General features: G+C 50.2%; 1 protein-coding gene across 3 annotated transcripts; it reads left to right on the top strand.

Moving 5' to 3' along the window:
• The first annotated feature begins 16,175 nt into the window (after window positions 1-16,175).
• Window positions 16,176-23,122, top strand: LOC123046490 (uncharacterized). 3 transcript variants are annotated; one of them, XM_044469877.1, is made up of 9 exons: window positions 16,176-16,643; window positions 18,155-19,736; window positions 19,816-19,883; window positions 20,816-20,940; window positions 21,028-21,211; window positions 21,299-21,733; window positions 21,820-22,137; window positions 22,220-22,279; window positions 22,888-23,122. In XM_044469877.1, the coding sequence occupies exons 1-9, from the start codon at window positions 16,257-16,259 to the stop codon at window positions 22,960-22,962; spliced, it is 3,234 nt and encodes a 1,077-aa protein (XP_044325812.1). In that variant the 5' UTR covers window positions 16,176-16,256; the 3' UTR covers window positions 22,963-23,122. The 3 variants fall into 3 exon arrangements, with proteins under 3 accessions (XP_044325812.1, XP_044325811.1, XP_044325810.1); XM_044469876.1 differs by having other exon boundaries at window positions 16,177-16,643; window positions 18,158-19,736; window positions 20,807-20,940; XM_044469875.1 differs by having other exon boundaries at window positions 16,177-16,643; window positions 20,807-20,940.
• Window positions 23,123-24,849: the final 1,727 nt, after the last annotated feature.

Genomic DNA, 24,849 nt, shown 5'->3' with positions numbered 1-24,849 from the left:
TTCGACCTAGAGTTTTTTGCGCCAACGACTCAATGATGAAGGATGGGGTGAGGGTGATGAGTTCTTTTTTTGCGGGGAAACTTTTAATCTATTCATGAACTGTCGAGGTAGTACAAACAATATCAGAAGTCAAAAAAGACATTTAAGTCCATAGACCACCTAGCATCTACTACAAGAACTAGAGAGAGCCGAAGGTGTGTCGTCGTCATCGCCCATTCCCCACTGGAGCCAAACAGACGTTGCTGTAGTAGACAACCAGGAAGTCATCATGCAAAGGCCCCATAATACCATCACACCAAAACAAAAACCAATGTTGATGAAGAGAAGCATAGACCGAAAGGATCCAACCTATAGACACATGAATGCAGACTAGATCCAAGTGGATCCACCAAAGACAAACACCGACGAAATCCCGCGAGTTTCGTGGGAGACACACCTCCACACGCTCTACGAAGACGCTAGAAGAACCAACTAGATGGGGGCTAGGCAAGGAGAACCTTATTCCATCTTTAGGCAAACCGCTGCTATCTCGCCTTCTTGAGCAGGGCACAAACCCTAACGAAACAAAAAACACCTAAAAACAGAGTCCTCCCGTCGGCAAGGGTCGGTATCCATAGCGCTTCCATGGTCCTAGTACCACAGGAGACAAGGTAGACCGGTGTCGGCACCAGCAAGAGGCAGGAGAAACCATATCATGAATGCCCTTGGTCGCACGAGCGAAGGGGTACGATTGATTTTACGAGGGTGATGAGTTCAGACTCACAATATGCGACAACAATGGTACTTCGGCTAGTCAAGATTATTGTTGACAAGTCTTAAATGGCAAAGAGCAACACCTCAAATCTTTGGTAACGAATTTAGTGATTTTTGTGTGCCGAGTACATTCGTTCAACATATTTTTAGCTTGTTTTTGGTTTGCTGCAAACACAATGTACGCATGCTGCAATGTCTTTGAGTGTACGTTGCAAATATTGCATTCATGTTGTAAGTTGTTTTTGCGCTACAAGTGTTGACTTCTATGTTGAATATTCGTGATGACTTTTCTTGTCAATTTTGCTAGATCAACGAAGATTAGTTACATACATGTAACAATTTTGTTGCATAAATTGTGTTTGAAACATTGTGATGTTCCTTTTCATGTTTTGACACACTTAAAAATATTATGGACAATGTTTTTGTTGAACCACAATGGGGAGGGGACGTGCCCTCTCTGGTGCCTTGGAGCGAACTTTTGTGCGCTCTGGGAGGCTTTCGCAAGCGAATGGGTGGCAGTCGCGCACAAAATGACCCCTCCCCCCCAACACACACACAACCTATTAATCCCCTCCTCAACACCTTCTTTCCTTCAAAAAACGGATTGTGTCATGCTATCAGAGAGAACTATCATGCTATGGCAATATTATCAGCAGAATAGAATTGCCTTGCTACAGTAGAGGAGTTCATATGCGTTCAAGGATTGTCATGTTGCAGCGTAAAATAATTGTTGTGCTATATGAGAGAAATTTGCTTACCTGTTCAGAATTTCTCATGCTAACAGGAGATGATTACCATGCTAGTGAAAAAATTACTGTCCTACAACAAAGAAAATTGCCACACATGTCCATGAATTGACATGCTACATCATGGAGAATTGTCATGCTACAATAGAGAAAAACGCCATCCTATAATAGACAAAATGTCATGCTATAACAAAGAAATTGCCACACATGTTTCAGGTATTTTCATGTTTCTTCAAAGGGAACTGCTGACGAGGATACAAACCCGGGGTAGGATCATAGGCTCGACCTATACGTCCTACCCAAGGTCACTACCCTGGAAGACGAAAAGACCAAGAGTCAACAGAAGAGCGCCATTCAAGTACGTCGAGTGCAATCCACTCGACGGTCACATCACTCGATGGTCACTAACTACCGTCACTCGACCATAAGGAAGACCACTCGACCATATCAAAGACCGGGAGTCAGAAGAGCACGTAACGGCCAGATATTTACTCCTTAGTCTTCATGAGCATTAAGAGTACTTAATGTTGGCGTTACCAGTAATGCCCCTTACTTTATATACATTAGTTCCCTTGTAATGGAGACGGGCTGGGGTCCTGGCGTACTCTATATAAGCCACCCCCTCCTCTGGCACAAGGGTTCGCACCCCCTGTAACACAACACATATAATCCAATCGACCGCCTCCAGGCACCGAGACGTAGGGCTATTACTTCCTCCGAGAAGGGCCTGAACTCGTAAACCTCGTGTGTACATCTTCGCCATAGCTAAGATCTTGCCTCTCCATTCCTACCCCCCTTTCTACTGTCAGACTTAGAACCACGACAGTTGGCGCCCACCTTGGGGCAGGTGTCTTAGCGACTTATTGGTGAAGTTGCAAGTTTTCCTGATCATCATCATGGTTTCCGGCGGCAAGATGGTTGAGGGCCGCGAGATCCATCTCGACGCGCTTGTTTTCGTCGCTGACGACTCGGCGTGGCTTCAGGAAGCTCCGCTCGATGTTGAGGCGCTCCCCGTTCGAGGGGCGACGCACTTTTGCGCGTGCGTTCGCGGCGTCCTTCTCCGGCAGCCGTCGACTCAGTATCAGTCGGCTCCGACGGTGTTTTCTCTCCCTGTTGTTCGCCATCTCAAGTGGTCCGGTCGATCGCGGCTTCTGCACTGGGTGAAACACGTGGTGGCTCGGCGCTCGACCACCCATCAAGTCGCGGCAATCGAGCCCCACGAAACCCTCCATGGCTTGTTCAATCTATAGACTGGCTCTGTGGAGACTGCATCCGAGTACGATAGCAGCAATCCTGCGGGCGAAGTCCTGATGGTCGATGGTCCTCACAGCCCGCCCGGGTTCCGCCACGAGGGCGACGGAGACGGAGGCCGCAATCCGTCGCACTTCCATGAGGAATACCGACCCGAGCCCCTCTCTTCGCAGCAGAGGGAAGAACTTCGTTGCCGCAACATGGATGCACTCCATACGCCCATCGTTGGAGAAACCCCCGAGGCTCGGGCCTTGGAGGAGGTGCGCCTAGCCAACTTGGCTGAGCGCACTCGACTGGATAACCTTCAGCATGCTCTCGACGAGCGCGCCCAGGAGCGGATCCATGAATCCAGTCGACGATAGCTTTTCCCGCCTCCACCTAATGTATACCGCACTCTGATTCAGAATCGCACAACTGCGGCCCGAATAGCAGAGTCGATCCAGCCTTCCCAGTCAGAAGCTGGCAGAGGGCTAATGCAGATCCGGGCCCTGCTCAGGGCAGCAGGAGAGCAGAATACAACAGTATCTCAGTCACAGAATATGATTCACAGCAGATCCGTTGCAGCGGACATGGTTCAGTCGGCTCACAGCCCAAGATCGCCTCCACAGCGTGAAGGCCGTGGGCAATATGATCATCCACTTGACCGTGACAATCATCATCGGGGACCCACGCCTCCTCCGAGGAGTGCGTCATATGTGCCTCGGCGGAACGATGATAGGCGCCATCACAGTGGTGAGCGCAGGATTTCAATCGACCCAAGGGAACCAGGCTTCGATGCGAGGTCTATCCTCGTTCAAGGCCTGGTCGATAGGAACAGAGCACACAGAGAAGACCCTGGCAGAGATCATCCAAGTGGCAGCCGAGTGCATATTTCTGGTCCCCGAGTGTTTTAGCAGAGCCATCAAGGCAGCAGTGATACCTCCCAACTTCAGGCTGGCGTCCGGGGTCAGTAAGTTCACCGGTGAATCCAAGCCTGAAACTTGGCTTGAAGATTACCGAGTGGCTATGCAGATTGGAGGCAGTAACGACGAGATAGCAATGAAGCATCTCCCTCTTATGTTGGAAGGGTCGGCCCGAGCGTGGCTGACTCAGTTGACTCCGGGCAGTATTCACAGTTGGGAAGAGCTATCCCGAGTGTTCGTGAGAACTTTCGAGGGCACGTGCAAGCGACCAGGAGGATTGCCCGAGTTGTAGCATTATGTGCAGAAGCCGAATGGGACTTTGAGGGAGTTCATCCAGAGATGGTCCACTTTGCATCACACCGTCTAGAATGTTTCAGAGCATCAAGATGTATGTGCCTTCAAGGAAGGCGTCAAATACAGGGAGTTGGTCTTGAAATTCGGTCGAACTGGGGATATGACTCTGACTCGAATGATGGAGATAGCCACCCGGTACGCTAATGGAGAAGAAGAGGATCGACTCCGTAGAGGGAAGAGCATACCAGTCGGCCAAGAGGCCGGTGGAGGTAACTCCAGTCGGAAACAGAAGCGTAAGGCTGCGCCAGCGGCACCTGGAGAGATTGCAGTAGTGAATCAAGGAAAGTTTAAGGGAAAACCTAAGGGGCCCTGGCCCCCTAAGAAGGTGAAGGATAAAGAAGGGAATGATGTGCTGGATTTGCCATGCCACATCCACACGAAGAAAGATGAGGAAGGTAATCTGATTTACTCGAAGCATACCACTCGACAGTGTCGACTTCTAATCCAGCAGTTCCGAGAGAAACAACCCAATGAGAAGGAGAAGGAGTCGGACCAAGGTGAAGATGAAGAGGAAGATGATGGTTATCCCAAAGTCAATTCCACTCTGATGATATTTGCTGACGTTGAAAGCAAGAGTCGATTGAAGGTCATCAACAGGGAGGTGAACATGGTCGCTCCCGTGGCGACGACCACCTACCTGAGATGGTCTCAGACAGCCATTACGTTCGACCAGTCTGACCACCCTACTCGCGTGGCCACCCTTGGGAGGCAAGCTCTGGTGGTCGACCCCGTGGTTGGAGGCACTCGACTGACCAAAGTACTGATGGACGGTGGCAGTGGTCTGAACATCCTCTACACTGAGACCTTGAAGGGGATGGGCATTCCGATGACCAAGCTTAGCGAGAGCAATATGAGTTTTCATGGTGTTATTCCTGGAAAGAAAGCCGAATCACTCGGCTAGATCGCCCTTGACGTGGTTTTCGGTGACTCGAAGCATTACCGTAAGGAGAAGTTGACATTTGAAGTCGTGGATTTCCAGAGTGCCTATCATGCCATTTTGGGTAGGCCAGCCTATGCATGCTTTATGGCTCGACCATGTTATGTGTATCTCAAACTGAAGATGCCTGGCCCCAAAGGTGTGATCACAGTTACAGGCAATCGGCAGAAGGCTGAGGAATGTTTCAAGAAAGGTTCCAAGATCACCGACGAACAGATGGCAGTAGTTGAATTCCAAGAATATCAGAAGAATGCAGATCCGAGTGATTTGCTTAGAGCCAAGAAGCCTGCCACAGATTCCGCATTCCAATCGACTGGTGAGACGAAGCCAGTTCATATTCACCCGACGGATCCCAATGCTGCACCGACTCATATATCAACGACGCTCGACAGCAAATAGGAAGAAGCGCTCGTTCAGTTCCTCCATGAGAACTGGGACATCTTTGCATGGAAACCTTCTGACATGCCAGGTGTGCCCAGGGGACTGGCCGAGCACCGTTTGCGTGTCGACCCCAAAGTAAAACCCGTCAAAGAGCACCTTCGGCAGTCCGCCGTGCAGAAGAGGAAAGCAATTGGCAAAGAAGTGGCTCGACTGTTGGCAACAGAGTTCATCCGTGAAATCTACCACTCCGAGTGGTTAGCCAATGTAGTCATGGTTCCTAAGAAGGATGATTCACTTCGTATGTGCATTGATTTCAAGCATATCAATCGGGCCTGCCCGAAAGATCACTTCCCTCTCCCTCGCATCGATCAGATTGTTGACTCGACTGCGGGGTGTGAGCGCTTGTCTTTCTTAGATGCGTATTCCGGATACCATCAGATCCGACTGTATGGTCCCGATGAAATAAAAACAGCCTTCATCACCCCATTCGGGTACTTTTGCTATGTCACCATGCCTTTTGGTTTGAAAAATGCCGGAGCCACATTCATGAGAATGATTCAGAAGTGCCTGCTCACTCAAATCAGTCTGAATGTGGAAGCGTACATGGATGACATTGTGGTCAAGTCTCGCAAAGGTTCCGACCTATTGACTGACCTTGCAGAAACCTTTGCCAACCTGAGGAGGTACGATATCAAGCTTAATCCGTCAAAATGCATGTTCGGAGTTCCAGGAGGAAAATTACTCGGATTTCTCATTTCCGAACGAGGGATCGACGCCAATCCAGAAAAAGTTGATACCATCCTCTGAATGAAACGCCCCGTGCGAGTGCATGACATTCAAAAGTTGACTTGTTGTCTGGCCGCCCTGAGTCGATTCATTTCTCGTCTTGGTGAAAAGGCCTTGCCTCTTTACCGACTGATGAAGAAGTCTGATAAGTTCGAGTGGACTGATGAAGCTGATGCAGCGTTTGCAGAGCTCAAAACCCTGCTTTCCACCTAGCCGGTGCTCGCTGCACCAATCAGCAAAGAGCCTTTACTGCTTTACATTGCAGCCACTGGACAAGTTGTCAGCACAGTACTCACGGTTGAGCGAGAAGAAGAAGGAAAAGCGTACAAAGTTCAACGCCCAGTCTATTATCTCTCTGAAGTTTTGACTCCATCCAAGCAACGATACCCACATTATCAGAAGCTTGTCTATGGAATATACATGACCATGAAGAAGGTTGCGCATTATTTCTCTAACCACTCCATTACAGTCGTCAGTGATGTGCCACTATCCGAAATTCTGAATAACAGAGACGCAACTAGTCGAGTGGCAAAATGGGTGATTGAACTTCTTCCACTAGATATCAAGATCGAGGCAAAGAAGGCCATCAAGTCGCAATTGCAGATTTCCTTGTCGAGTGGATTGAGCAGCAATTGCCAACTCAAGTTCACTTGGAGCATTGGACTATGTTCTTTGATGGCTCCAAGATGCTGAATGGTTCAGGCGCTGGAGTAGTTTTGGTATCCCCCCGCGGAGACAGGCTTAGTTATGTTCTCCAGATTCATTTTGATTCCTCCAATAACGAAGCCGAATATGAAGCACTTCTATACGGGTTGCGTATGGCCATTTCACTCGGCGTCCGTCGCCTTATGGTCTACGGCGACTCAGATTTGGTGGTTAACCAAGTGATGAAGGAATGGGATGTCAGGAGCCCAGCCATGACTGGTTATTGCAATGCAGTGAGAAAGCTGGAGAAGAGGTTTGAAGGTTTGGAGCTCCACCATATACCCTGACTGAAAAATCAAGCTGCAGATGAGTTGGCCAAGATAGGTTCAAAGAGAGAGGCCATTCCCCGAAACGTGTTTCTGGAACATATTCATTCACCTTCAGTTCAGGAAGATCCTTTCACCGAAGAGTCACCGCAGCCCAAGAGTGCCACAGATCCGACTGAAGTTGAAATCCCAGCCATGGTCGACTAAGTCATGGAGGTTTTGGTCATCACTCCCGACTGGACAGTGCCATACGTTGCTTACATTCTTAGGAAGGAACTCCCAGAGGATGAAGAAGAGGCTCGACAGATCGTCCGACGGTCTAAAGCCTTTACGGTGATAAAAGGATAGTTGTTCAGAGAAAGTGTAACTAGGGCCTGCCAGAAGTCCATCACGCCAGAAGAAGGCTGAATGATCCTCAACGATATTCACTCGGGGACCTGTGGTCACCATGCATCCTCTCAGACCATCGTAGCCAAAGCATACCGAGCCGGATTTTACTGGCCGCACGCTAACGAGATGGCAAAGGAAATAGTGGACAAGTGTGAAGGTTGTCGGTTTTATTCCAACATGTCCCACAAACCTGCATCAGCTCTAAAGACTATTCCACTCATCTGGCCTTTCGCCGTTTGGGGACTGGACATGGTTGGACCTCTGAGGACAGGCAGGAGTGGATTTACTCATGTGCTGGTAGCAGTCGACAAGTTCACCAAATGGATCGAAGCCAAGCCCATCAAAAGCCTTGAAGCAAGCACAACCGTGAGTTTCATCAGAGAACTTATATTCAGACCTGGCGTCCCGCACAGCATCATCACGGATAACGGCTCGAACTTCGATTCTGAAGAGTTCAAAGCCTTTTGTGCCTCCCAAGGCACGAGGGTCGATTACGCTTCGGTCGCCCATCCCCAGTTGAATGGGCAGGCTGAGCGAGCGAATGGATTGATTCTCAAAGGGCTGAAGCCTCGGTTAATGTGCGACCTCAAGAATGCGGCAGGGGCTTGGGTCGACGAGCTCCCGTCGGTGCTTTGGGGGCTGAGGACAACCCCCAATCGGTCGACTGGACGGACTCCATTCTTTTTAGTCTACGGAGCCGAAGCCGTTTTGCCGAGCGATTTGCTCCACAACGCTCCCCGAGTCGAACTCTTCTCAGAAGAAGAAGCAGAGCAAGCTCGACAAGATGCAGTCGACCTCCTGGAGGAGGAAAGAGAGATGGCCTTGATCCGGTCGACCATTTATCAGCAAGACTTACGTCGATTCCATGCCAAGAACGTAAGGGGTCATGCATTCCAGGAAGGGGACTTGGTCCTCCGAGTGGATCAACAGAAGCCACACAAGCTCGCCCCCGCTTGGGAAGGCCCTTTCGTCATCACCAAGGTGCTCCACAACAGAGCGTACCGTCTCTTCAACGTCGAATACAATAAAGATGAGCCGCGCGCCTGGAATGCAGATCTGCTCCGCCCTTTCTATTCTTAAATGTTTAGACTGATTAGATGTAATAAGAAATACCTTTTAGTTTGACTATCAAAAGACATAATTTACTTCTTCCGAATGATTGTTGTTTATTTATTTTGTGCACATTACCTTAGCTGCAAATCTACTTCGCCTAAGACGAAGTGATAAAAATCCTACCGAGTGATGAGTCCGCCTCTCACTCGGGGGCTTAGCTGCAGCCCAGTGCTCGCCTAAGTGATAAAAATCCTACCGAGTGGTGAGTCTGCCTCTCACTCGGGGGCTTAGTTGCAGCCCAGTGCTCGCCTAAGTGATAAAAATCCTACCGAGTGGTGAGTCTGCCTCTCACTTGGGGGCTTAGCTGCAGCCCAGTGCTTGCCTAAGTGATAAAAATCCTACTGAGTGGTGAGTCTACCTCTCACTAGGGGGCTTAGCTGCAGCCCAGTGCTCGCCTAAGTGATAAAAATCCTACCGAGTGGTGAGTCTGCCTCTCACTCGAGGGCTTAGCTGCAGCCCAGTGCTCGCCTAAGTGATAAAAATCCTACCGAGTGGTGAGTCTGCCTCTCACTCGGAGGCTTAGATGCAGCCCAGTGCTCGCCTAAGTGATAAAAATCTTACTGAGTGATGAGTCTGCTTCTCACTCGGGGGCTTAGCTACAGCCCAATGCTCGCCTAAGTGATAAAAATCCTACCGAGTGATGAGTCTACCTCTCACTCGGGGGCTTAGCTGCAGCCCAGTGCTCGCCTAAGTGATAAAAATCCTACCGAGTGGTGAGCAAACCTCCCGCTCGGAGGCTTAGCTGCAGTCCAGTACTCGCCTAAGTTTGAAAAATCCTACCGAGTGGTGAGCAGACCTCTCACTCGGAGGCTTAGCTGCAGTCTCGTACTCGCCTAAGTTCAAAAAAATCCTACCGAGTGGAGAGCGATCCTCCCACTCGGGGGCTTAGCTGCAGTCTCGTACTCGCCTAAGTTTGGAAAAAATCCTACCGAGTGGAGATCGATCCTCCCACTCGGAGGCTTAGCTGCAGTCCCATACTCGCCTAAGTTGGAAAAAGTCCTACCGAGTGAAGAGCAATCCTCCCGCTCGGAGGCTTAGTTGCAGCCCAGTGCTCACCTAAGTTTTGAAAAACCTTACCGGGTGGTTGACAGGAACGTCAAGACCATTGCTGAGTGCCTTGCTGATGAGCTGGTCAATGCTACTCAAGGATCACCCGTTCGGTCGACTAGAACGTCAAGACCATTGCTGAGTGCCTTGCTGGTGAGCTGGTCAATGCTACTCAAGGATCCCCCGATCGGTCGACTAGAACGTCAAGACCATTGTTGAGTGCCTTGCTGATGAGCTGATCAATGCTACTCAAGGATCACCCGATCGGTCAACTGGAACGTCAAGACCATTGTTGAGTGCCTTGCTGATGAGCTGATCAATGTTACTCAAGGATCACTCAATCGGCCGACTAGAACGTCAAGACCGTGGCTGAGTGCCTTGCTGATGTGCCAACCGATGCTCCTCGAGGATCGCCCTATCAGGCGACTGTCCATTCTTTTCCAGAAGCTGCATCAGGCAAACGGACAACAATTTGAGAGAAAAACGAATTTCATTCGAAGACAGACGCAATATATGAGGTGATAAATCCAAAGTTTCTTAACCGCAGAATAAAGTGCTCGGACATCAGGCCCGAAGGAGTTTTAATGGTTACAAATCCACTCGGCATTCCGAGGCAAATAAAAGCGATGGCATAATGTTTTTTAATCACTCGGCGGGAGAAGGGCTGGCCGGTTCGCAGAAGCTGTTAAGATCGATGCTGTCGGCGATGCGAATGGCTGCCTCGAGGAAAGTGTCCATGAAGTCCTGGAAGGAGTGCTTCTTAGTGTTCACCACTTTGAGAGCTGCCAGCTTGTCTTCCTTAGCCTACTTGCAGTGCACTCGGACCAAAGATAAGGCGACGTCAGCACCACAGCGGGCAAAAGATTTCTTCAACTCTTGCACTCGGTCTGTGATCTGGTTTAGCCGAGTCATCAAGGACTCAAGGTCTTGAGATATTTCCTCCTGAGGCCAGAGTTCGACGTCCATTCGGGCCATCGCCGCCTTCAGCCGAGCCAGATAGTCGACTGCACCATCCAAGCGCGATTCCAGTCGAAGCAAGTTCATCGCAACTTCATCTTTCATGGGACAGTTGATAGGGTCGAGACCTGTCTCGACCCGTCCAGTTTCAGCCTCAAAGTCCCGACAGAGTTCTGTTGCATGACAACAAACAATGAGTCGACAATATTGCAAATCTCAGTCGACGACAGTTATCTAACTGAACAGACATACCTTCAAGCTTCAGGACAAGCTTCGCCGCAAGTTGTTCCAAATGAAACTCTATCTTGCCAGTCTTGGTCCTGAGACCCTCAACTTCAGCGGTCAGGTTCTCCTTGTCCTTCCTTAGTTGTTCGACTTCACGATTAGCGTCCGAGACAGCCGTCTTCAATGTCGCGTTCTCGTCCTCCAACTTGCCGACTGAAGCCAGCTTCTCGTCCGCAAGCTTCGTCTTCTCGCGTGCTTCCTTCTGAGCAACTGCCAGATCCAAATCCTTCTGCTCCAAAGCTGCCTTCATCCTCTCTAAAGAAACAACACTCTTCAGACGGGACTGAAGTTGGCGATTTTCACTACACACATCTGTTTGTGTGAATTCACTCGGTTCAAAGAGACTGAAAGAAAAACCAGTGCGAGCGTGAAGCTACAAAGCAGACAAAATGGCCGAGTGATTACCTCCCATGGTGGTTGTTTCTTCTTGAGCATTCTTCAGATTCTTCTTCGCAAGTTCGAGGTCAATTTCAACACCGATATGCTTCTTCTTTAATTCGGCGAGCCGAGCTCCAAGATCACAATACCTCTGCAGACAGAAAGATAGACATGTCAGTCGACACATATAAGCGACAGTGAAGGAGAAGAATTACTTTAAGACTACTGTCGAATCAAATATTCAACAGTAGTCTCGGGGACTACACCCAGTGGGTGCACTTAGCGTGCCCCCATTGGATCAGATCAATACTCAGCGAGAGTTAAAAAAAAAAGAGACAGGGAGATCAATACTCATCAGACCTCAGTCGACTGCCAGCAGCCGACCGTGGTCTCGGGGACTAAACCCAGTGGGTGCACTCGACGTGCCCCCACTGATTCGGAAAGTGCAAAATCGAAGATTTCTTGAGTTCTAAACAAAGGAACACCCAGTGGGTGATCAGATATAAAGCAACGTTCAAAAATTCAGTCGGAAGTTTACTGACCTGGACATTGGTCCGAAGGGAAGTGCTGGCATTGTAGGCTATCTGACTAGCTTCATGCATCACTTTCACCTGCTCAATGACAAGATTCGCCTGGCGAAGAGCTTCCCTAGCGGCACCCGGCGACTCATCCGGAGTTTGATATGTAGCAAAGAGGGATGGCTCCAAAGGGGTCGAAGTAGTTGCCGGGTCGGATGAGTGGAGTTGCACCGGTGCAGCAGGCGTCTACGCAGTCGACCCTGATGGACGATCAGTCGTCAACGGGTTAGCAAATGTGACGTTAGTCCGAGCTATCGCCTCAGGTGCTGGTGTCGACTGAGGGATTTGGACTTCAAGTCTCCTCCTGCTCGAACCTCCACTCTTCTTCTTCCTCTCCTGTAGAGGCACTTCTTCTTCTTCGTCATCAGGAAGCACAACGATGTCTTGCGAAGCTACATAAGAAGAGAACTATCAAATTTTCAGTCAATCGACCACCTACTCAGTTAAACAGAACTGGATTGGATGAACTTACCAGCTCGTGAGGTGGCTTCTTCGTCTCTTGGTGCCTTGTCAACGTCCATGTCAGTGGCAGCAGAGGCGGGGTTGGAAGGACACGAGAATTAGTCAGTCGGATCGAGAAAACCTTCAATCGACTTACGGAAACGCAAACAAGATACCCACCCTGAGGCAACGGGGACGTCCATCTTGATTCGCGGCAATGTCTTCTGGGTCTTGGAGGGGGCAACTTTAGGCTGCTTGGCCACCTTCTCCGTCGGCTCCGGAGTCGACGTCCGAGTGGGCTTCTGGGTAGTGACACTCGGAGCCACACTCTTCACATGACCGCCAGACGGATCGTGTTGCTGTTTGGATCGACGCTCAGAGCGTGGTGGCGAGTCGACCTCTTCCTCCTCGTCCGATTCCTCGCTCTCCTCCTCCTCCTCTTCTTCTGGGGATTCCCACTCTCCACTCTCCTCTGCACTGCCCTCCCCCTCCTGGTCCGGCACCAAGTCCTGTTCGCCGTTGGGCATTGAGTGCATCTTAGTGAATACCTGCAAAGCAAATCGATCAAAACAAGAGCCAGCCAACATCATGTACAGTCGGAACGCAAGCGGAAAACAGTCAGAACGGAGAATGTACCTTGTCGGGTGGGTTGTCACTTCCGAAAGGGACAACTCGCCTGGATCCTCTAGGGTTGTCTTGATTGCCCGTGATACCCTTCAACCACAAGGCCACGGTGTCGAGCGACACTTCTTCTGGATGGACCCGAGCGGTGTCGTCCGGTCCGGAATACAACCACATCGGGTGATCACGGGCCTGAAGAGGCTGGATACGCCGACTGAGGAACACCTCCAGCAAGTCCAAGCCAGTGACACCATCATTGATGAGCTGGACCACTCAGTCTACTAACATCCTCGTCTCCATGATCTCAGCAGTAGTAACCTTCAGTAGAGCATGAGTCTGGACACGGTCGAATGAAAAAGGAGGAAGACCGGTCGACTGACCTGGAGCCGCAACGTCCTGGCAGTAGAACCAGGACGATTGCCAACCCCTAACGGATTCAGGAAGGGTCACAGCAGGGAAAGCACTCCTATTTCTCTTTTGGATACCTAGGCCCCCGCACATCTGGATAACGTGGGTCTTCGAGTCACTCGACTTCGCCTTTTTAACCGACTGGGAACGGATGGTGAAGATGTGTTTGAAGAGACCCCAGTGCGGTCGACATCCTAAGAAGTTCTCGCACATCGACACAAATGCGGCTAGATATGTGATGGTGGAGCTGTGCCCCGAAGAAGTTCAAAAACCCACGGAAGAAAGGGTGCAGAGGAAGCGAGAAGCCCCGGTCGACATGAGTGGCAAGCAAGACACACTCACCCGGTCGAGGTTGTGGCTTCGTCTCCCCCTTCGGCAGCCTCGCCGCCCCCTTTGCAATCAGCCCGGACTCCTCCAGGTCGGCCAGATCCTCTTGCCGGATCGAAGACCGGATCCAATCGCCTTGGATCCAACCCGGCGGCAACCCCGAGCGCGACAACGATCCACGGCTCGGTTTCTTGCCCTTCGCCGCCCCCGTCGCCTTCTTAGCGCGCTCTAGCGCCGTCGTCTTGTCCTTCACCATGGTGAGAAAGCGGCGGTATCGGAGGCAGAGGCGCTTGCCGCGGCGGAGGAACAGAGAAGAAAGAAGAAGAGGCAGGCGTACACAGTGTAAGCGCCCAGGCCCCGTCGCCTTATAAAGGATCACTTCCGAGTGACTGACGTGTGGGGCCGGGCAATCCCGTCAAATCCTGCTACAGTTGCGCACAGCGAACGTGGCGAAAAAGGCGGCACGATGATCGAGGCGTCGCTGCTTATCCGGGCCCCCCTTTTTTCGGCGCCCTCCTGCCCGTGCGCTCCCCCGAAATCTCGTACCCGCGGAATCCGGGATCCCCCGCGGGCAATCGCGCCCGAGATCTCGCACTCCAACGCAACACTCGACGCACGAGGTCACCAGTTCAATCAACAGCTCTCTGAATGGATCAAGGCAATCGAGTCGACACCGAAGTACCAACACAGGCGTTCAGTCTAGCAAGAAACACTCACGGAGACACAAAGCTCGAGACAGGTCCAACTTTGTCTTACTTTCCTCTCACACCTTAATCCATTCGGGGGCTACTGACGAGGATACAGACCCGGGGTAGGGTCATAGGCTCGACCTATACGTCCTATCCAAGGTCACTACCCTGGAAGACGAAAGGACCAAGAATCAACAGAAGAGCGCCAGTCAAGTACGTCGAGTGCAATCCACTCGACAGTCACATCACTCGACGGTCACTACCTACCGTCACTCGATCATAAGGAAGACCACTCGACCATATCGAAGAACGGGAGTCGGAAGAGCACGCAACGGCCAGATATTTACTCCTTAGTCTTCATGGGCATTAAGAGTACTTAATGCTGGCGTTACCAGTAACGCCCCTTACTTTATGTACATTAGTTCCCTTATAATGGAGACGGGCTGGGGTCCTGGCGTACTCTATATAAGCCACACCCTCCTCTGACACAAGGGTTCGCACCCCCTGTAACACAACACACATAATCCAATCGACCGCCTCCGGGCACCGAGATGTAGGGCTATTACTTCCTCCGAGAAGGGCCTGAACTCGTAAACCTCGTGTGTACATCTTCGCCATAGCTAAGATCTTGCCTCTCCATTCCTACCCCCGTTTCTACTGTCAGACTTAGAACCACGACAACTGCCATGGTTCATAGAGAAATTGACATCTTACATGACTCATGTTACATCAAAGGGCCATGTCGTGCTATACCCCTTTGCTCAAGCCCTCGTGTGAACTCTCATCTAGGGTTTCCCTGCCTCTCGTCAGCGCTGGTGCCGGTCCGTTTCGTCTCCTATGGTCCTTGGACCATGTAGGCGTGGTGGACCCCAGCCCTTGTCGGTGGGAGGGCTCCGTTTTTAGATGTTTTTCTGAGTTTTGTTAGGGTTTGTGCCATGCTTAGAAAGATACGCGGTAGTGACCTCTTGAAGATGGAATAAGGTTCTTCCAGCCTAGCCCAGTTCTGGTGATGCTTCAAGCGTTGTTGGAGGGCGTGTGGAGGTGTTTCTCCGGCGGATCTCGTGGGATTCAGTCGGTGTTTGTCTTTTGTGGATCCGTGGATCCGGTTCGCTTATGTCTGTGTGTTTGCAGGTTGGATCCTTCTGATATATGCTTCTCTTCATCGGCGACAGTTGCTGTTCTAGTGCGCTGGTCCTATGGGGCCTTATTACGATGACTTCCCGACCGTCCACTACAACAATGTTTGCCCGGCTCCGACGAGCGAGGGGTGATGAGGGCGACGCACATTCGGCTTGCTCCAGTGCTTGTAGTCATCGCTAGATGATCTACAGACCTGAATATAAATTTTACTTCTAGTGTTCTTTATACTAGCTTCACAATTGATGACTAGATCAGAAGTTTCTCGTAAAAACAAGAGGGACATGTCATGCTACACACATAAACTGACATGCTCTAGATATTTTTTGCCATCTTTTTTTTTTGATTTTTTTTTGCCATCTGTACGTAGTTTTGAGGGAGAGGGGGAGGGGAGTAAAGGGATAAGACGCGCCTTGTGTTGTTCCCTCATATTGCCATGGTACCCCACGACACTTGTCATGTATCATTCGCGCACACGATCAAACACATCACAGATTATTCGTTCAGAAAACCATTCCCGATGAACGTGGTCGCTCTATAACAGTTGACAAAATCAAAAGTTACGAAATGTTGACGACTTTATATGAGATTTGCAAGAAAAATTGATAACCAACCTGTCACTAGCAAACATTTGACATTTCTCAAATATTGTTGGTGTGGCATTCCATGACAGAAAACAACTGACGGGAGAGTAGCCAGGAAACTCTGTTTCGCGTAAGTAGCTGTCGGCATTATCGTTCCACACAGCAGCGCTCAGCCGCTCACAGGGGAAAAGTAAAACCCTATCAGCCGCCGCGTCCTCCCATGGCGGCGCCGCCGGGGATCCTCGAGGTGCGATGCGCGGGGTGCGGCGAGACCCTGGAGGTGGAGCATGGCCTCACGGAGTTCGCCTGCCCCGACTGCGGCATGGCCCAGTCGCTCCCGCCGGAGCTCATGCCGCCCCGCCCTCGCCGCGCGCTCCCGCTCCCCGGACGAGGCGCCCCCTACGCCGCGCCCGCCCCGCCCGCCGCGCCCGCTCGAGTCACGTGCGGCGGATGCGGATCCGTGCTCAGCGTGCCGCACGGCCCCGGGCGATTCGCCTGCCCGCTCTGCGGCGTCGAGCTCGCGTCCTTCCCCATCGCCGCAGTTCCGGTCGTGGTGTCGCCCACAGCCGTCCCAATCTCCTCCCCCCGGCCAATGAATGCCTCAGAGGTACTGCTCGCAGTCGTTCGCTCCAAGGGATTCCATTGTCATGCATTGTTGCTTAGCGTAGTGCCAGTGGTTGTTGCTACGATGCTATCGTTTCTGTCTATATGAGCTCTTGAATAGGCTACTAGAAGCATTGCTAAGAATGTGTAATGCCTGTGTCGTCGCTATTTAGTCATTGAACATTTCTGACTTGTCTAATAGTTCTAGCCAGTGAGGTTAAATCAGGTCAGGAATTTAGGGCTAGGATATTTTGCTTTACTTTTCAATAGCTTGGTTCAGTAAGCTGTGGCCAATGTAGGGTCCCTGTCTCCACGATTTTGTTGTAGCAGTCTGCATTTTTCTCTTGTTCGGCTAGAAATAGACAAGGTTAAAGACTGCCTGCAGAGTTGAGGATTGGTGGCCCTTTTAGAACAAGAACTATACTCCTGTCAATAATAAGCAAGTTTGGTGAAAATTAATCAAAGAAACAGCTTAAGAAAGGGATACAAGTGCAGGAAGTGCTTTGGGTAGCTCAAGACTTGTGCTAATTGATAAGTTATAGTGAATCACAAAGAACTTTATCTACTGAAACCAGTGTGGCTATGGAATATGGGTTTTAGATGCTTTGAAAATTTTAGACAACCTCATTGGATGTGATATTTCCTGTTCCGCTCTTCATTCCAAAAACCAATATTTAGGAGCCGGATGGTCTCGTGGATCTCTGACTGGCCGGGGAACTAACTCACCAATTATACAAATGCCACACTATTATAATAAAAGATATGAAGGCAGGGAGGGGAGACGAACCTGAAGTCAGAAGCATCTCCCATGTTGTACACAACTACCCAAATCAGAGCATGATCTGTGTCGCAGAGAAGCTACTACTGTGGCACAACAACTTGTACTGCTATTGGACCCAAAAAACAGAGGGAGAAATGCTAAGAAAAGGAGCCAGCAAACCAGACTTAGTTCAGAGGACAAACAACCATGCACCTTTGTGACATGGGTGGCTCATGAGGACCAGGTCAAGGAGAAGGTTGTCTTGGTTGGTGTCCAGCGGCAGCATGTTGGTAGGGTCCCTATTCCAGTGCCAAGTGTCAACTTGTAGACTCGTCAGAGTGAATCGTAATGTTATTGCCACTGACCATGAAAAAGGTGTTCTTTTTACCCATTTAAATTTAATTTATTTCTTTGTGCAAATTGAACCATTGGTTTTATTACCTTATAGCAAAAGCTACAAAATATCAAGATTATGAACAGAAAATTGTTTATCAGCTCCATGGAGCCATAGCTTCACTCGTTATCGTCGTTGGATGCTTCATTGAAATTTGTGCCCGTTATGAATATGTATTCATGATAAACTTATACAGTTATCATGTGATCAATCCAATTTTTGTTAACATGTTGGTCAAACCTTCAAAGTTGACGAAGAATTGTCCGCATTTACCAATGTGATATTTTTTTAGTAGAGGGAGTATATCATGCACTGTATCTATTGTTCAATTTTCTTTTCTTTGTTGACCCATATTGTGCAGCAGGTGCAGCAGCCTTCGAGTCAATCAGCTCGTGCAGGAATGGTTCAAAAACCCATTCATTCACAACAATACAAGCATTTTTTTGGAGAGGAGTCCTTCAATTCATTTCGAGCTGAACCAAGAACACATATTGATGCAGGAAGGACGCTACTAATTGAGCCTCCTAATCCTTCAGTCCATAGGGATGAGTCACATACTGAACCTGTCCAAGGAACTCTTGCCAGGCCTGGCAAGAGGACACAAATTGATGCAGCAAGGACACTACAAAATGAGCTTCCTAATGCTTCAATCCACAGGGAGGAGTCACATACTGAACCTGTCCAAGGAAATATTGCCAGGTCTGGCAAGAGGACATATAGATTTGTATTTGGTCCAAAATCATGGCAAGAAGGAAATGTCCAGAAAGAGCAGCCTAACCAGGTTGTCCATGCATCACAGGCTCAAGTTATGCCCACAGAGTCTTCAGTTCCTACAAACCAGGCAGTAGGAAGGTTTCCTGATGACCCAATTCCGATTCACAGCAAGCAGATAACTGAACATGTGGATGTCCCTAGTGCTACCGAGCATGGGCAGATGCGTTCTCAGCATCAAGTTGTCCATGAAGAGCAGGCAGGTGAAAATCCTATTGACACAGTCCACATGGAGCAGGAAAAGGGGGACTCTGCTTGCAAGCCATCAAGCGAAAATAGGAAGAGCGCCGAAAATACTAAAGGAAATCATAAGAGGGAAAACAGTAATTTGATAAATGTCCACGCATCACAGGCACAAGTAATGCCCACTGAGTCTTCGGTTCATATAAACCAGGCAGACGGAGGGTTTCCTGATGACACAATTCCAAAGCACGGCAAGCAGAGAACTGAACATGTGGCTGTCCCTAGTGCTATCGAGCATGAGCAGGTACGTTCTCGGCATCAAGTTGACCATGAGCAGCAGGAAGGTGAAAATCCTAGTGACAGAGTCCACATGGAGCAGGAAAAGGCGGACTCTGTCTGCAAGCCATCAAACAAAAATATAAAGAGCACCGAAAATACCATAGGAAATCGTAAGAGGAAAAACAAGAATTTGATGAATTCTTCTATTGAGCGGCCTCAGCTTAGGCGCAGTAAACGCCTGTCAAAGGGATCATCACCAGACCTTATTGATGTTGAGCCTATCCAGATGTTAGATGCTTCCCCCCATCAAAATCATTCAGAAGCTCCACAGATTGCGAGTAGCATAGCTGATCAAACACTCTCTCCAGAGACTGGGTGGGCACTTCCTAATCCTGATTCTAGTTCATCGCATGAGCATGAGATTCCCCAAAAAAGCTTTAATGGGATTGACCAGCTTGATGGAAGTGATGAGGAAGTACATTCAAGTCCATCAGATGGTCAAAATCAGTATATGGATGGACAAGTGGCAGAAGCAGCTTGCAGTGGCAAGAACCACTCGGAGCAGGTGCGACTCAAGCCTCACAGCAAGAATTTTGCAGAGCATGGCAGGCCGATAAACTTGGCTGCTTCATGCAGCCGCCTTGCTGCCTTGTTGCCTGTTCCAGCTTCCGCTACTTTGCCCACTATTTCCTCGATTTCTTCACCTGAAAGTATGTCCCTCTCTGCAACCTATTTGGTAATCTCTATTGAGAGCTGTGTATCACTAACATGCGCCTCCCATTCTTGCAGAGCTACCACCTCAGTGCAGCAGTCCAATAACACCGCATAACCAACCACGAGCAGTTATATATTCCCAGGTCCCTCTCCTCACCCCTTCTTTACTGAACTTTGTTTTCAATGCATGGTCAGAAGTGTTATGTGTGATGTGCAGTGTTCGTCTGACAGCAATGCATAGTGTCACTTGTAACTGTTGTGCCGCCATTCAAATGTGTTCTTGCCAATGGCTTGGTGAGATGGGTTTTGATTATTACCATTTGAAATTGATACTTCCGATGCAGGTTTGCGAACTTGTGATGTTAGCTTGAAAACTTTTTTTTTTGAGAACGTTAGCTTGAAAACCTTTTTGTCAGTTAAAAGGTGTTGGCATGAGTTTCATCTGTAGTAGCTTTACTTTGGTTTTGTGTTAATGTTTCATGCTAGATTAATTGTATTACAAATGGAAAGCCCTGTATTGTCAATGGGATCTCCTCCAAGCTGTAAGGCTACCCGAAATGGCACCCTGCATGCCCTTCTGGGACTGGCTGTTGTTGTTAAAGGACTGTTAGGTGTCCATTATAAGGCGTGTTTTCAGTTTCCCTCCATTTCCATGGTTTGTAGCGACAGCCACTGTTTGGCATCCGCCTTATGTGTTGCTTGTCGTAGGACTCATCATCGGCCTTTGTCTTTCCTCGTGGTTTCTGTGTTGGACTGTATGTGATTTTGGTGTATAGGGAATTAGGGATTGAAGTTGTCCAAAGAGTATATTTATTTCCTCAAAGGTCTGTTGGTCATGGGTATGGATGTTTTACTTGTGGATGCATCGTGTTGTCTTCTTTCTTGTGGTATGTCTTAATCCTTGGTATCTTCTTAAGCGGCATGGGAAGGCACACCAAAGGTTCTAGTTATGATAGAAAGACCCAAAGATGTAACTTTTGCAAGAGGTGTTCTTTTTTTCCGAGAAACTAAGAATTTCACCTTTTCATGGAAATCTTTGTGATTGTCTGATATCGAGCAATTTCAGGATGCACAGTGTGATGATATGCTATCAGGATCTCTTAGCAAGTCATCGAAAAAGCGCAAGGGGCGTGGCCCTTCAGTGCTAGTGCAACCACGCGAAGAAGCTGATAGGCCTGTGTTGACGCCCAGTGGTACAGAGTAAGTATCCCCCCTGCCTTTATGTTTATCGATGGTCGGAGAACTGATACATTCTGATCTTCATGTGTCAATTTAATTTGTAACCAGCAACTGGAGTGTCCACCCGCCATTTCCTAAGAAGGTAGCAACTACCATCTCCCTTCTTATCAAGCAGAACTATCCTGGGACCTGTATTTCAGTGGATGACGAGGGAAGATCCTGTGAGGTTGTGGTTCACTATTGGCACCAATGCCCTCCAGATGTAAGGGCTACCGTGTTGGATGAATTCCTTGTGAGTAACTAATCAGGACGTCTCAAACTATGTTTTGCTCACTGTAAGATTTGCAGGTGATGATTTCCTGTCATTTGAATACTGCAGAAACGCTACAAGTGGGCCCCTGGCCACGAAGAGGAGTGCCAGAAGATCTTTGAGCGCAAAGCAGTTAGACAGTTAGTTAACCTCTTTTGCTATGAGAAGCAAAGGGTTAGAGAGGAGTTGGCAGCAAAGAAGTTCAAAGGATCTTCGGTGGTTGGTAGGGCCAATGGAGAATTAGAAAAGGGAGACGATAGAGAAGATTCAGAGGAACGACAGGGAGATGGGTCCGTTGTGTCGATCGACCATGATGATCCACTGAATTGGAAACCGTTTGTCCCTGATTGGATGCAACCAGCATGGTGGGAAATGTTGTGTGACCATTGGGCCCAAGACGAATTTATGAAGGTTTCTTACCAAAAGAGAAAGAATCGGAATGCAGGAGGCCACCCCTCTGCTGCTGCAGGCTCACAAATCATAGCAATGCATGAGCACCCTAAGGTAATAAGTTAATAACTAAGAATGCAATTTCTGGGTGCTATCATTTTCAGAATGTATTGATGATTCTGTTTTGTTCTACTTTTCAGGATACCACATCCTGGGATGCTGAGGAGGCCAGAGATCCTCTGCTTGGCCCCCATCCTGTGCAAGAGCAGTTGGGGAGCTCGAAGCGTGAGAGGTACCATGGTACTCCTGTTGCCAGCAAGAAGGCCCAGACTGATTCATCGTCAAAATCCTCCCCAGATTTCTTGAGCAGACAGGGACAACAGCCAAGATTCACACAGGAGCAGGTGCAGCTGATGATTAACCAAGCTCTGCAAGGACTGAATGAAACTTGGGAGAAGAAGTTTCTGTCCTTGGAGCAAAACATGCGTAGCGTGCCCTCGGCACGTGCTGTTCGTGTTGTAAGAAAAAAAAACTGACTTTTTAACTCGTTTAACAGGGGTTTGATGTCTATTTTATCATTTCTGACACATCCTTTTGTAGGGTGCTAAGAGATCAGCGGTGGCTGTTGCAAGGGGCAAGCGATGTCAAATTTCACGGCAGGTAATGATAAAATCTACCTCATATCTGTACATACATCTATAGATAATGGCTGGAGGGAGAAGAGGCCCCTCAGTATATTCAAGGGAGGAAAGTAGCTTCTGATGGGTGGGGTCTGGGGATAAAATCTGGGTTTTCTCGCATGTATACGTCTGCACCCAAGTATTGGGTAGCAGTAATATGTTTTGCATTACATATGTAGAAGAAGAAATTGAGGTGCCCAATCTAATGCTACCGTCATCTTTCTAAGTTGATTGGTGGTTGGTGATCTGTAGTAATAGTTAAGCAAACTGCACAAAATGAAACAGAAACCATGAACCACGGTGGGCAACCTTTTAGACTATCTTAATTAATATTGAGACTGGGCAAAATCATCATTGAACTATTCACCAGATGTATACTTTCAGTCCTTGGCACCATGCAACTTGTGATACTCTGGTTGCCAGATTCTTTCTTCCGCTGGGTTTCGCACGGACAGAAGATTTCACACCCATTGGTCATATCTATCCAGTGCACTACATGCACTGTCTCTGAATTTGCCCATGCCGCTCTCCAGTCCAGACTGGCCGGAGAGAACAAACTGACACGGTTTCACGTCCGATGCTTTGCAGGACACATTTGATTCGGCGGAGGGAGAAGAAGATCAAGACGACGGCGAGGAGCAGGATGATGAGCGTTGGAGTTAGACCCAACGCGGGCCTCCTGTTGTGGCTCAGATTTTGTCTATCGGAGGACGGTGCATCTGCACGGGAGCAATCAGCCCCGCGTGCGTGCAGCTCAGGGTGTAAATCATGTGCAAATCCCTTTGACCAGATAGATCATGTGCATATGTTTTCAAAGTCGTCACTCTGAACTCGCTTCTCCGACGCGGCTTGTGGTGGCCGTGTTGGTTTGTTTGGCGCGGAGGCGTCGTGACCTTCGCTTTACCGCCGGCCATCACGCGGTGCAGCACGCCACCTGTGCGTGCCCACGCGCTGGCGGCCTCGTCCGTCGTGGGCAACGTGACGCCTGCCCGCCTGCCTGCCTGCCTGCCCCGGTTTCTCTGCAGCTTCCTGTTCGCTCGTGTCGCCCGCGCTGCCGCGGTCTTGTTGCAGATAAAATAATCCGGCGCTATAGTTCGTCGGCCGTGTTTTAATAATAAGGTTCTGCCCCAGCGCCGTCCCGCCGTCGTCGATCTGGCGCCCGGCGCCCAGATCTGTCGGTGGAGGCGCTCCGGCGTGCTGCGACGGCGACGCTCCGGCGGGCTGCGGCTGTTTGGCGCGCTGGGTGCCTGGGGTCCCCTCCCTCGGCCGGAGGAGCTGTGGTGATGGCGGCGAGCCGCAGCTTTTGGATGGCGGCGTGGCGGCGCCGCGACGGTGGAGGTTTCTTCTGTTGGTGAGCTGCGGCGGTGGCGGTGAGCCGCAGTTTTTGGGCGGCGACGCAGCGGCGCTGTGATGGTGGTCGTGGAGATCGGTCTCTAGCCACCGGAGTGGTGTACTCTTCTACCGCTCTGGCCGTGTGTGCAATGGAGCAGCAGTTTGGGCTGGAGGTGGCCGGGGGTGCGCAGATCTGGCAAGGCGTTTTGCTGCGGCGTGTTGAGGGCTGGTGGTTGGCAACGATGCACTCTGCGCAGCTTGCTGTGTTCCTATGTCATTGGCTACCTCGTGAGGCTCGGCAGTGGAGTAGATTCTCCGGGCGAAAGTCTTGCACCTTCTCGGGTCGGTGCCGATGTTGGCGATGTTCTTGAGCATTGCATTCCTTGCTGAAGGCACATCGCGGAGCTACGTCCATCTACTGCCGCAACTGTCTGGTGTTTCCGGGTGAAAACCCAAGCTCCATTGGAGCGGGCGGCGGCGGCAATTATGCCGTTACCTTCTTGGAGGCACCGCCTTGGAAGCAATGACCTTTGTGGAGTGGTGGTCTCATGGCAGTGGTGCAGAGCTGCGTCGCCGTCGGGGTGATGGAGGCCGGGGCGGCGGCTCTGGACGGTGGATGTACGCCGAGGCGGCGGCCTCGGATAGCGATGCAACGGTGCCTCTATGGGGTAAAGTCGCGGTTGTGCATTGTTTTGGTGGCGGCTTGGTGTTGCGTGGGTAGCGAGGTCGTCGGCCTGGTCGATGCGCCCTAGAGGGGGCGGTCTGACTTTACGTCGGGGCGGCGGCCCCGGATGTGGTGTGACGTTCGTGGCCTGCGAGCGGTTGCCCTGAGCAGTGTGGGCTGCGGGCAGCCGGGTTGCGCGGCGTTGCTGCTCGAGGGGAGTGGTGATATGTCGGGGCGGCGGCCCCGGAAGGCGGTGCCGGTTGATTGCGCTGGGCGCGAGGGAGCGGTGGATGTTGGGGCGGCGGCCCCGAGAGAATCACTGTGGCGGCCAGACTTCTGTGGCAACGATGATGGTGGGAGCGATGTCGGCGACGCGGCAATGGTTGCGATAGTCGGCTCTTCTTCGGCGTGTCCACGGTATTGCCTCGGTTTGTTTGTTGCTGTGGAGTCGAAGATGCGGCGGTGGGGCCCTGTGGTGTACGATGACTGGCTGCAGGTGGCCCTTTCGACGATCTTCCGTGGCGCCAGCCGTGCCTGATTTCGTTCTTCTGAGT

Source organism: Triticum aestivum, chromosome 2B (genome assembly GCF_018294505.1).
Source record: "Triticum aestivum cultivar Chinese Spring chromosome 2B, IWGSC CS RefSeq v2.1, whole genome shotgun sequence".
Taxonomy (NCBI): domain Eukaryota; kingdom Viridiplantae; phylum Streptophyta; class Magnoliopsida; order Poales; family Poaceae; genus Triticum; species Triticum aestivum.
The sequence above is the reverse complement of the archived record's forward strand: the minus strand, read 5'-3'. Positions and strand labels throughout refer to the sequence as shown.

Excerpts from the sequence above, each read along its gene's own strand:
- LOC123046490 (XM_044469875.1), top strand. The coding sequence starts at position 16,257 with ATGGCGGCGCCGCCGGGGATCCTCGAGGTGCGATGCGCGGGGTGCGGC. Across the intron at positions 16,644-18,154 it reads GGCCAATGAATGCCTCAGAG|CAGGTGCAGCAGCCTTCGAG; the intron begins GTACTGCTCGCA and ends CATATTGTGCAG. Across the intron at positions 22,138-22,219 it reads CGGCACGTGCTGTTCGTGTT|GGTGCTAAGAGATCAGCGGT; the intron begins GTAAGAAAAAAA and ends ATCCTTTTGTAG.